Source organism: Chiloscyllium plagiosum, unplaced genomic scaffold (assembly GCF_037043375.1).
Source record: "Chiloscyllium plagiosum isolate Xiang-an unplaced genomic scaffold, Cpla_swu_hap1 HiC_scaffold_5, whole genome shotgun sequence".
NCBI lineage: Eukaryota > Metazoa > Chordata > Chondrichthyes > Orectolobiformes > Hemiscylliidae > Chiloscyllium > Chiloscyllium plagiosum.
Genome location: NW_028270143.1, coordinates 5,871,276 through 5,884,761, shown reverse-complemented (window position 1 = coordinate 5,884,761; position 13,486 = coordinate 5,871,276). Strand labels below are relative to the sequence as shown.

Here is a 13,486-nt window from a genome sequence, read left to right as displayed (position 1 = left end):
GCAGACCTCACTTTCTCCTCAAAGTTAAAAATCACACAACACCAGGTTATAGTCCAACTATAACCTGTTGGATATAACCTCGTGTTGTGTGATTTTTAACTTTGTACACCCAAGTCCAACACCGACATCTCCAAATCATGTGAAGTGTATCACACTGAAAAGATACACATTTGACGGTCTTTATAAAAAAGAGACAAGCATACAGTACAAGAGCCAAGGAGTTTTTGCAGAATCCACAGAATAGCTTACCTGTAACTATGGCTTCTTACTGTGCACACAAGGGGATGCAAACATTTCTACAGACTTCAGAAAAGGCTTATTAGAATACCTCCAGAAGTGAAGGACGACAGAGAAGCAGGGTTTGGTCTCCGTCAAGCCAGGATACTCAAGGGCATTTGATGGAGATGTATAAAATTATGGAAGGTTAGGTTGAATAAATAGAAACTGTTTCTGATGGCTGAAGGAATATAAAAATCAGACGGCGCAGATTTAACAATGGCAAAAACAAGTACCATGACAAGAAACATTTACACAAAATTAGAACTCTGTGGGAAGCTAGGGCAGTGATTGCTGGGCCTCTTGCTCAGATATTTGTACCATTGATAGTCATAGGTGAGGTGCCAGAAGACTGGAGGTTGGCAAACGTGGTGCCACTGTTTAAGAAATGTGGAAAGGCCAAGCCAGGGAACTATAGACCAAAACTCTTGATTCCCATAGTAAAACAAGAATCTTTCAGCTTTAAATATACCCAAGGAGTCTATCTTCACAGCTCTCTGCGGCAAGGGGTTGCAAACAGACAAGTCTCAGAGAGAAGAAATTCCTCATTTCAGTCTCAAATTGAGCCCTGTTTTGAGATTATGCCCTCGGTCCTGGACTCTCCCATGAGGTGGGGGAAGCATCCTCTCAGCAATGACCCTACCAAGTCCTTTAAGAATCCTATTTGTTTCAACGAGATCACATCTCAATCTTCTAAATTTCAATCAGTAGAGTCTCAACCTGTTTAGCCTTTGCGCGTCACACAGTCCCTCCATACTGGGGATCATTGGAGTGCACATTTTCTGAACTACTCCCAATGAAATGATATGTTTTCTTAAGCATACCAAAACTGCTAACAGTACTCCAGATGCGGGTTCACCAGCACCTTATACAGTTGCATTATGACCTCCCTGTTTCAGCTTCTTTGTTGTGGAAACAAATTTAAATTAGGTGCTCAAAAGGAAATTGGATAACTGTTGGGGAGGAAACAAAAAAGAAAAGGAATGGAACTAGCTGGGGGGAAGGAGAACAAGTGTGGAGTGGTGATAAAGTTATTTGCACTGGAGAGAATTGACAGATTTTATTGATTTAAAAATGCCTCCTTCTGTGCCAGTTTTATATTCCACAAGGCTGGAAATGCATCCTGAAAGCACATTATACAAGCTGCTAAGGGAGAAGTGCAGTAAGATGTGGAGCCTGAAAACAGAAGCAACACCAGAGTCTATGGCCTCTGTTTCTGGCCCTGCTTTGATAAAAACCGATGCTCACTCAAGGGCAGAGAATAGGGTGGGTGCAATGTCTGCAAATTAGAACAGTGGCTCAGATTTCAAATCTAGGAGAGAGGTAAAACTAAATCTAGTGCAGAAGTTAAAAATGATGCAATTTCATTTACACGTGAAACTTTAAACTCTGTGGAATCCAGAATAAATCAGAAGTTGACAACAAGTTAAAAAAACAACACATTAGTCATGGGTTTCTTTAATCTTCATGTAGATTGGGAGAATACAATTTGCAGATTAAGCCATGACATGGAATTCATGGGCTGTATACAGTGGTAGTTTTCTAGAACAACTTTCAACTCCAGATCAAACTGGCTTCACAGAATCCCTACAGTGAGGAATAGGCCGTTCGGCCCATCAAGGCCACAATGGCTCTCTGAAGAGCATCCCACCCAGACATGTCCCACCCCCCATCCCTGTAAGACTGCATTTCCCAAGGCCAATCCACCTAAACTGCAACATCTTTGGAATGTGGGGGAAACCTGAGCACCTGGGAGGAAACCCAGAGACACAGGAAGAATGGGCAAACTCCACACAGTCGCCCAAGGGCGGAGAGGCCGAGTGAGGTTTGCACTCGCTGCAAGTTCAGAAGAATGAGTGGGAACCTTACTGAAGCATAAAAAAAAAAATTCCAAACGAGACTTGATAGATGCTGAGAGATATTTTCCCTTGCGTTCTGATCTTGGACTTTCTTACATCGTTTCAGATGGATCTCCCAATTCAGACAGGTGAAAAAGATATTTCTTCTGAGAAGGCAATGAATCTGTGAATATTTTACTGCAAGTGGGGTATAGGCTGGATTGCTAAATAGGTACAAGGTTGAGATAGACAGATTTTGAATCCATAGGAGAAGAGAATCGAGGGATTAAGGCAGTAAATTGGAGTTGAGGATTACCGCGTCAGCAAGGACTTAACTGAAATGGCAAAGTTGACCACTCCTGTTCCTCAGTCTTATGTCTAACTTCTGATATTCTGGAAAACAAGCTTCAGGACTCCTCACAAAATACATTCAAATTTGTACCTTCAACCCCTTTCAGGTTTTTGTGTCCTCTCAATTCAATTGAGAATGGCAGATTCAGATAACATTTCAAAGGTTCAAAACCCACATGGCCAATCGTTTTCACATTATAGGCCAACTATCAGGGCCGTTGGAATTGTCAGTACACTTGAAAGTTTTGCCAGTTTTTTGACTTTGCAAGTATGGGCTTACAATATCTCATTTGTCACAACTTTAATACCTTGAGCCTGCAGAGTGTGAATTAACAGTTTGCAAAATGATATTGCACTCCAAAACTAAAATGGCACTCCTTTCTATCAATAGCTATATATTCACAGAACTACACGCCAGTGACAGTGACTCACTACCACTCACAAGATCTCTTCAATATTGAGTCATTCAGATCCCCTTTTGAACACCTCTTGTGTGCTGAAACATGGTTTGAAAATCTTGGGAAGAATTATACCAAAAATGCCCTTCGAAATAAACAGGACAGATTTTAAGAAACGATTCTACTGGAAACATTTCCTACTGTAACACCTTCATTAGCAATTATACAATGCAACCCCATCAGAGACGATAAAATACTTACAGATGAGGACAGAAACTTAAATCAATCTTAATTTTTTTTAAGCTAGAAGAATTTACACTATCCACTGCCCAAAATCTGCATCGTGTTGTCCACGCTCATGAAAAGTCACCCAGCCTTAAACAGTAGTCTTTTATTGTTTTAAAGACATGTCATTTGGAAAGAACGAGTTCTTTATCTAAAACAAAAGGTACAGAGTAATTTTGTTTTATTGATGTTTTAGACAGAGATAAAATCACTCTGGACATTTGCTTTGGTTAAAACTGAAACACTTCTGCATGCTCCTCTTCCTATTTGTTCCACTGGAGTCAATGCATTCCCATCATTACCAATTTCCTGTGACAGAGAAAAAAAGTTAAGTCAGAGCTTCCTCCAAAAAAAAATCACAGAAGCTAACACCAACTATTGTTTGCAGGATCCACAAGAAACCCTTTTCCTTTGCCATTTTTGTAAACGGCATGCCATCAGAACCAATTGCCCAGACTGAAATTAGACTTTCAGAAAGCTCCCGAAGGACTCGCGTTCAAAACACCGACTCTCCTGCTCCTCAGATGCTGCTTGACCTGCTGTGCTTTTCTAGTGCTACATTTTTCAACTCTGACTCTCCAACATCTACAGTCCTCACTTTCTCCTCCTTCCAGAAAGCTTTGACATCCTAGTTGATCCACAGTTAGCATTATCTTTTTCTCCTACCCTGCCCCCTGTAAAAACACCATCCCATATTCCCAATTCCTTCGCCTTCACCGCATCTGCTCCCAGGAGGACCAATTCCAATACTGAACAACCTAGATGGCCTCCTTCTTCAAAGACCGCAATTTCCCCTCAGACGTGGTTGACAATACTCTCCACCGATTCTCCTCCACTTCCCGCTTCTCAGCCCTTGAACCCACCCCTCCAATCGCCTCCCCGCTTCTATCAGCGTTCCGGAAAGACCACTCCCCCCCCCCCCCACCACAACCCAACCTCCACTCCCGGCATTTTCCCCTGCAACCGCAAGAAATGCAAAACTTGCGCCCACACCTCCCCCCTTACTTCCCTCCAAGGCCCCAAAGGATCCTTCAATATCCATCAGAAATTCACCTGCACCTCCACACACATCATTTACTGCATCTGCTGCACCTGATGTGGCCTCCTCTATATTGGGGAGACAGGCCGCCTACTTGCAGAACGTTTCAGAGAACACCTGTGGGACACCCGCACCAACCCCAACCGCCCCGTGGCTGAACACTTTAACTCCCCCTCCCACTCTGCCAAGGACATGCAGGTCCTTGGCCTCCTCCATCGCCAGATCATGGCAAGACAACACCTGGAGGAAGAGCACCTCATCTTCCACCTAGGAACCCTCCAATCACAAGGGATGAATGCAGATTTCTCCAGCTTTCTCATTTCCCCTCTCCCCAACTTTTCTCAGTCCCAACCGTCAGACTCAGCACCACCTTCTTGACCTGCAATCTTCTGCCAGACCTCTCTGCCCCCACTCCCTCTCCGGCCTATCACCCTCACCTTAACCTCCTTCCACCTATCGTATTCCCAGCGGCCCTCCCCCAAGTCCCTCCTCCCTACCTTTTATCTTAGTCTGCTTGGCACACTCTCCTCATTCCTAAAGAAGGGCTTATGCCCGAAATGTCGATTCTCCTGTTCCTTTGATGCTGTCTGACCTGCTGCGCTTTTCCAGCAACACATTTTTAAGCTATTATCTTTTTCATTCCTAAGATGTACCACTTCCACATCAACCATTTCTAAACTAATCAGATTTCTAACCTCCATTTCTCCAACTTGTCCAAAACTCTGACTTGGAAAGCCTCCTACATTCAGATCTGGCAGCAATTAACACCATAGATATTAATTGACTGAAATTAAAATGTTACAATAAAGTTTTAAAATTCAACATTTCCAATTTGCTGTGCTGGGCAGTGAAGTGGAGAGGAGAATAGGCCACAGCTCTCAAGGATATTTAATGCTTCCTTCTATCTGAATAAAAGTTTCATAATTACAGCCAACCTTAGGTGTTCTTGGGCAAAGATATAGCCAAGTGTTCTTGTCACTGGACAGGTGCTGGAGAAAAGTGGAGTCTGCTCAGCAGCCAAATTCAAAACAGAAGGTCTATTTGACTGCATGTCAAAAAGAAGGTCAGTACCATCAACAGCAACAATATAAAAAGAGAAGTTGCTATGGTGGTATCAACAGGTAGAGAGTTCACACAGTGTGCAGCAAGAAATCCACTATTCATTTCAAAGAATACACCACTGAAGTCTGAGCTCATTTCACCAGGTGGCCTCAGACATTTGGAGCATCTGAGAAGACCTAACACATGCTGGCCAAGTTCTTCTAGTGACTGAAATTCATTACACCCTTAAAACATTTAGAATCTGCATCATTCAAGGATGTTATCGGAGACAAAGGGGGTTCTTGCTGTTCACTGCAACAGGCATATAACTCATTGTTTGCAGGGCTGTGGGTTGAGAGAGAATCGCTGGAGTGAGTGAATATTTAAGTCACCTCACTAACTGGTTTCCCACGGGAGCAGTAATTCAGAAACCCAGGTAGCATTCTGTGAACGTAGGTTTCGAATGCCACTAATGGCAGCTGGTGGAATTTGAATTCAGTAGCAGTCTGAAGTTTGAAGATCATGAGAACCATGAAAGCATTGTCAATGCTCATTAAATCTGATTCACTGATGTCCTTTTGTGAAGCAAACTATGCTTACCTGGTCTGACCTACCTGTGGTGCCAGGCCCACAAATGAGGTGGACTCTTGACTACCCTTCGAAATGCCCTAGCAAGGTTGCTTCAACCACCAGAAATAGTCTGAAGACAAATGAAACCAGAAAGGACCACCTGACATTGATCTAGTCTTCTTTATTAACATCTGAGGGCTAGTACCAAACGTGAGACAACTCAAACGAATCAAACAGCCTGACAATCAGTCATTCTCAGGGAGAAAGTGGGAACTGGAGATCAGAGTTAAAAAAAAAAACTGTGGTGCTGGAAAAGCACATCAAGTCATGAAGCAGAGGAACAGGAGAAATCGCTGAAGATTGGTTTTTCCTGATGAAGAGCTCATGCTCGAAACGTCAACTCTCCTGCTCCTCGGATGCTGCCTGACTGGCTGAGCTTTTCCAGCACCACACTTTGACACTGAAAAATCACTTTCACACAATCATTCTTTAGAAACAAACATTCTGCACAACACCACTGGGTGTGCACTGTACCACCAGTGGTACAGTACTGGCAGCCTTCAATATGGACTCCAGTCCCCATGAGGTCTCCTCACATCCTTAAAAGAAACCTAATTACTACATATTGTCCCCTTTTGGCTGGTGAATAATTATTCCATATTGAACACCATTTGGTGGAAACAGCGAGGGTGGAAAAGGTGTAGATTGTTCTCTGGGTGGGGACCTTCATTGTCCAGCCCTGAGCAGGTCAAGACTGAAAGGCCAAAGGTACTAGATTGTGGAGTGGCATGGTGTCTCAGTGACTAGCACTGCTACCTCATAACACCCGAGTCCCAAGTTCAATTCCAGCCTCGGGCAACTGTGTGGAGTTTGCATGTTCTCTGGGGGTTTCCTCCCACAGTCCAAAAGTTACAAGTTAGGTGGACTGATCATGCTAAATTGCCCATTGTGTAAAGGAATGTGCAGGACAAGGGTCTATCCATGGGAAATACAAAGATAGAACAAGGAGGGGAGTGCTGGGTGGGCTGCCTGTTGGAGAGTTGGTGTGGATGCAGTGCGCTAATTGCCTGCTTCTCCAGTAAAGGGATTCCATGATTCTGACGCAGCAGGTGCTCAGAACACCAACAAAAGGAAAACATATTTGATCTCAGCCTCACCAATCTGCCTGCTGCAGATATCTCCATAAAAAGTATGAGTGACCACTTCACAGTCCTTGTGAAAATCAAGTCCAGTCTTCACCTTCAAAATAGCCTCCATGTTGTGTGATACCCCATCCACCTCGCTAAATGGGACAGACCTCAATCAGATCTTACAACTCAGGTCTGAACAGCAACACTTACAGCAGCAGAGCTGTATTCAATCATAATCTGCAAACTCAACACCCAGCATATCCCCCACTATCACAACCAACCAAGCCAGGGAAACAACACTGGGTCATCCTGCAAAGAGCATCACCAGCATCCTTAAAAATGAAATGTCAACAGGAACCAACAGTACAACTTGTAGGTTAAACAGCAGAAGCAGCAAATGATTGCCAATGCTAAGCGATTCCACATACCATAGATCAGATTGGTACTCTGCAGTCCTGAGCTAGATAATGCAAAGGTTGGGAGCTCTGAAAACATTCCAGCAATAGTACTGAATACTTGTGCTGCAGAATCTGCTGAGCTCTTCCAGTAACCTACTGCAATGGCACAGTGGAAAACCTGCCCAAATATGACATTTACACACAAAAAAAAAAACCAGGACAAATCCAGCTAGCCAATTAGCACCTTATTATTCTTTTAACCATTAAAGTGATGGGATGCGTCAGTGTTACCAAGCAGCAAGTGCTTAGCAATAACCTGCTCACTGACACTTCATCTGGGTTCCAACAGGGCCACTCAGTTTCTGAACTCATGACTGTTCTGTCTGAAGCATGGACAAAAATCTGTTAAATTTGAAAAGGAGAGAGTGAGTGCCCTTGATACCAAAGTCACATTTTATCAGGATTGGCATCAAGGAGCCCTGGCTAAATTAGAATTGATGCGAGTCAGGGGAAATTTCGCTGGCTGGAGTCACGCTCAGCACAAAAGAAGATGGGTGTGGCTGGAGGTCAGTCATCTCAACTCGAAGACACCTTTGCAAAAGCTCCTCACAGTAGTGTGCTAGACCCAACCATCTTCACCTGCTTCAATGACTTTCTGTCCATCATAAAATAGTTGAGAGAGAGAGAGGATATTCACAAAATGATTGCGCAATATTCAGCACAGTTTGCAACTCCTCAGATAGTGAAGCTGTCCATGGCTAAATGCAGCAAGACTTGGACAATATTCATATTTGGGCAGATGTGTGATGCAAGTATCACTTGCCATTTAAGCAATGACCATCTCTGATAAGAGACAGACATTCCAACCATCATTCCATAGTCATTCCATTGAGTGTCATCAGCAAATCCCCACTATTAATATCCTGAAAGTTGTGATTGATTAAAAACTGAACTGTACTGACCATTCCAATATTGTGGCTACAAGAGCAGGTCAGAGATTAGAAATCCTTATTAGCAGCTAACCTCTTGAGTCCTCAAATCCTGTCCACCGTCTGTGAAGCACAACTTTGGACTATGGTAGGATACTTCCCAGTCACCTGAATGACCTCAAGTACTGAGCAAGTAAAGGCTGGGTATGGCTGAAATTAGAGTGGCTGAGAGGAGTGTTGTAATGGAATACATTTGGCACAAGGAAATTAAGTGGCGATACCCCACTGGAAATGAATCAGCAAGTATATACCCACCTTCCTAGCCTAGTTATTTCATGTTAGTAAAGTTATTTTCTGTTCTACATCTAAGAATGGGTACAATTCTCCTGCTGCTCACTTCCTCAGCTTCCTTCAAATGACATTTTCTTGGCAAAAGCTGTAACTTTCTTCCCATTATAAATCAAGTCCTGCCTATTGCCAACAGCAACTTCAGAGATTCATCATTGAATCTGGATGCTGCCTTTGTCTGTTCTCAATGCATCTGTTCCAAACACCTACCAACTCTTCAAAGTTCATTTTTATCCTGATGCTTTACTTCAAATTAAAAAAAAAGATGTCATGCAGGAGTTTATCTCAGCCATTGCACAACTTGGGGACACAAACCCAGAAGTCAACATTTTTTACTTTAACTTCAAGCTGATGAATTGACTTGACTAAGTTTGTGCACGCAATTACATCCCACACTTAAGTCACGCTCAAAATAATGTTAGTGTTTTTGACTCTCAAGAATCTTGAGTAATTATCCACAAACCCCTCAATGGTTTCAACTCCCACACCTCCATGATGTTCTGAATCCTTCCAAAAAAATCCATCCTTACACTTCACCTTCTGTGCATTTTTCTCCTTCCATTACTGGCAGAGTCTTTAGCTGACTCATACTCACAGAAAGCATCTATATGAAGTATTTCCTATTAAGTGAGAGACTTATTTCACAGCTCACTAACTCAATTATTGCACCATGGAGCAGTCTAGCTCTTCCCCAACCCCCATTGAAATGCTTTCACTTCAGTACTTGGAGCAAGTTATCATGTCCACAGTTTTTAGAAGTACATCACGGCATGTGTATAAATACAATCACTAAGGAGCAGCAAGGAATAGGGTCCACTGATACTCATTCTTCCTTTGACCACATACTGTATATTGAAGCTAGTTACAGTGTCTTACTGCCTTTCTGCCACAATAACCTGCCTCAGCGCAGGCCAAAAGGGGCAGCATGGTGGCTCAATGTTAGCACTGTTGCCTCACAGAGCCAGGGACTTGGGTGCAATTCCAACCTTGGGTGACTGTGTGGAGTTTGCACATTCTCCCCTTGTCTGCTTGGGTTTCCTCCAGGTTCTCCTGTTTCCTGCCACAATCCAAAAATGTGTAGGTTAAGTGAATTGGACATGCTAAATTGCCCATAGTGTTCAGGGGTGTGTAGGTTAGGTGCATTAGTCAGGGGAAATATATAGTAATAGGTTAGGTGAATGGGTCTGGATGGGATGCTCTTCAGAGGGTCAATGTGGACATGTTGGGCCAAAGGGGCTGTTTCCACACTTCGGGATTCTATGATTCTAAGATTAAACCTGGACTGGTATAAGTCAGTTTCATATTGGCTTGTACATGAGACACCTTGGGGAGCAAAGCAAGATATTCTGAAATAAATTATAGTAAATGTTTAGAAAATCGCTTATTTTGTCAAATTCAACTGAGTAAATTGACTGAATGGTATTTCTAAGAACTGACTAGAAACAATTAAAATGCAACAGATATTTGAAAGTGTTTTACAGCACTGACATAATGTGCTAGCAAATTCACTGACTCATGTGTTTCATTCCCCTAAGCCTCATATCATTAAAGTGGTCTCTTCTACATTATATTGATAGTACACTCAAAAACTAGATAATATATTAAAATTGCTGCATATATTGCAGGGGCTGCATTTGACCCAAGCAATGATAAAGACCACTATATCCAGGGCTCCTATATTGCTCTGCAAGTTATACAACCATAAATTACCCCAGACTGTCACCAAAGTTATAATTTTGTGAGAAAAAGAATCTTAACCATTCAAAATGGATACAGCTACTCACTCTGTCCCATGTTGCAACTTTTTCACGCAGAGAGTGGTACATGTATGGAATGAGCTGCCAGAGGATGTGGTGGAGGCTGGTACAATTGCAACATTTAAGAGGCATTTGGATGGGTATATGAATAGGAAGGGTTTGGAGGGATATGGGCCGGGCGCTGGCAGATGGGACTAGATTGGGTTGGGATATCTGGTCGGCACGGACAGGTTGGACCAAAAGGTCTGTTTCCATGCTGTACATCTCTATGAGTCTAATCTCCTGGTAGTCCTGAAAATCTCTTCTCATACCCATCCAATTCCCTTTTGACAGCCACAGTTAAATGAGTCTTTATCACACTCCCAACAATGCATTTAAGAAACTAACCACTTACTGTACAAAACTGTCTTTACAACATGTTGCTTTTTGTCCCACTCACATTAAGTATCTGGCTCTGTTTCTTTCTTCCAATGAGAAGAGTTTCTCCTCATTTACCCTCATGATTTTTGATCATCTCTTCTCCAAGGACAACAGCCTCATTTCTCCAACCTATTCATGCAACTAAAGTCTCTCATCCCTGCGAGATTCTTATGAAACTACTTCACAAAATTTCTTTGCATTCTTCATGAAATATTGTGCCCAGACTGGACAAGATGCCAGATAATGTCAAACCGGTGGCTTATACCTTATATACAAGGCATGCAACTGAAACTTGTATTGACTTTGTAAAATGCTACGTATATCAATTGTCTGCTCATAAATCTTATATTAAAGGCATTTGCACAGAGTAATGAAACTTCTGTACCAAAACCTCTACTGTACTTTCAAAGCCCAGCACATTACTGACTTTAAGAGCAAACACTTAAAAGAAAGCACTTGAATGTTGTACAGTCCAACCTCCCAAGATGGCCCCCCAAAAGCTTATTGAATACGATGGAGCGCAGCATTATTGGCACATGAAGTTATTCCTTGGAAGAGAATCTACAGAATAAAAATATATCTTGCAAAGATACTCACCATTTAAAAAAGTGTTATCCCACAAATACTATGAACAACAATAATGCTAACTTGAATGCTTTACAGCATTGGTTTCTAAATTATCATCTTCACAGCATTCAAGTAGGTCTCCACAATCAGATTCACACACTTTTCTGCAATTTTTAAAATATTTCTATTGCCAAAATAAAATTTCTTCCCTGATAAATTCTCAGTTTTTCTGAAGTTAGGAAGGGAAACCCACAGGAATACATTAATAGCCACAGCAAGTTTGAGAATCATCAATTTACATTCAATTAATTAAAAGAACACAGCTGCCTGCAGTGACCTCCTGCTTGCATTGCAACATTTCAGCTGTGAAACGCAGAGCTCACTCTGCTCTACACTTTAGAGAATTAAGGACCGATATCATTCCATTTATTCAGTTGCTATGAGATAAGTTAATCATACATCATAGCCAGGTGGTTGTATGATGTAACAGCCTTGCCTCAAATAATACACCAAATTTCCATGATCAACCGTCTCTTCATTGCTATCAATTTTGTACCTATTCGCCGAGCTGGGAATTTGTGTAGCAGACGTTTCGTCCCCTTTCTGCAAAACGAAACGTCTGCAACACAAATTCCCAGCTCGGCGAACAGAACCACAACAACGAGCACCCGAGCTACAAATCTTCTCACAGACTTTGAATTTTGTACCTAATCAAGTTATCGGATTGAGTGTAGTTTACAGAAGAAAATGAAAATTAATGGGGGGAGGGAAGAGGACAAAGAGGACAGAAATTTAAATACAAATAATCCAATTGTTTTCACTAAAAAGGGGGTGTTGCAGAAAATGAAATACTTAAACATGGAAATGCAAATAAAGAGTGGAGATAGGAAGAGGAAAAACAAACACTTTGAGGAGAGGAGAGAAGAGGGAGGTTGGCAGTAATAAGTCTTAAGGAACAAACAAGGATGAGTGGTGGAGGGGACGGAGAGGTAGAGAGAAGGGGTCGGGAGATGCGCCCTGAGGTTGCCTGGAGCGGGTGGAGAGTGGGCACCTGTGGGCTGATCGGAACGGGGCTGGGAGCAAGGTCAGACTGACCCCGCCCGCCGCTCTCACAACAAGCTGCTGGCGGTCGGTACACAGCATCTCTCCCCCCCCCCCCCCCCCCCTTCTCCAGCAGCCTGTGGCAGGACCCACCCAAACTCGGGGATGCAGCAAGAGACAGCGAAAGCTGCTGGTGTGTAAACCCTGCCCGCTTGCTCGCTGGCCAAAGACAAACCTGACTCTGGCATGGCGACAGTCTCCCATCTCCATCCCCATCCCTCACCATCCGAGGCTGGTGTCGGAGGAGAGACTGTCCAGCTCCACCCTGCACTTAGCCAACGCAAGCTGCATTCGCTGTGCTCCGGGAAAGGGGACGGAACGAGCTCTCTGTGTGTGTGTGTGTGTCTGCCTGCCCCTTACCTGAGCTCCGAGCGGTCTCTACAGCTCCTGGTCATATAACCGCAGCATCTGGGCGCGGACCAGACAATGCAACACGGGCAGAGCCGCAGAAACGGTGCTCTGTCTATTCACAAGTTGTCCCCCTTCAACATAGCGGTGCACCCCCTCCCTCATTCAAAAAGTAACCCAGTCGCCGTTCAAGGGGAGGTGCTCCCCACGCCGGAACGTTGCTGATCCCATCAAACAGGCAGCAACTTACTCCTCGCTCTGCAGCGCCGTCTGCTGAACCTGCCCGTCTGGAAATAAAGGACTGCCTGCTAAATGTCACTCCACGGTTGAATAAAATCCCCACCGTTTAATAAAGGAGAGGGCAGGGGGAATGACAGACCAACTAATCTGTAGTTGGGAAAAAATGCGAGAGTCCGTTATAAAATGTAATGGGAGAGCGCTTGAGGGGGAAAAAAGTGACACGATTGGATAGTCAGCATGGATTTACAAAAAGGAAATCATACTTGAAACCTACTGGACTTTTCCAAAGGTGTAATTTGATAAGGGGGATCCTGTCGATGTGGTCGACTTGGACTTTCAGAAAGCGTTCGCTAAGGTCCCACATAAGAGATTAGCATGTAAAATTGAAATTCGTGGGACAGGGGTAATGCACTGCCATGGACAGAGAACTGGCTGGCAGACAGGAAACAG

The 13,486-nt window shown here is 43.4% G+C and overlaps 1 protein-coding gene across 3 annotated transcripts in view; it reads right to left on the bottom strand.

The window, feature by feature from the left end:
- Positions 1-13,014, bottom strand: part of LOC122549676 (secernin-1-like) — an 86,170-nt gene extending 73,156 nt beyond the window's left edge. Inside the window, exon 1 of one of the 3 annotated variants that reach the window (XM_043689514.2) lies at positions 12,809-13,014. In XM_043689514.2, coding sequence (XP_043545449.1) covers positions 12,809-12,843 — 35 coding nt within the window. In that variant the 5' untranslated portion in view covers positions 12,844-13,014. Of the gene's footprint in view, positions 1-11,377; positions 11,397-12,623; positions 12,706-12,808 lie in introns of those variants that run through there. The other 2 variants (XM_043689513.2, XM_043689517.2) reach the window with 2 other exon arrangements.
- Positions 13,015-13,486: the final 472 nt, after the last annotated feature.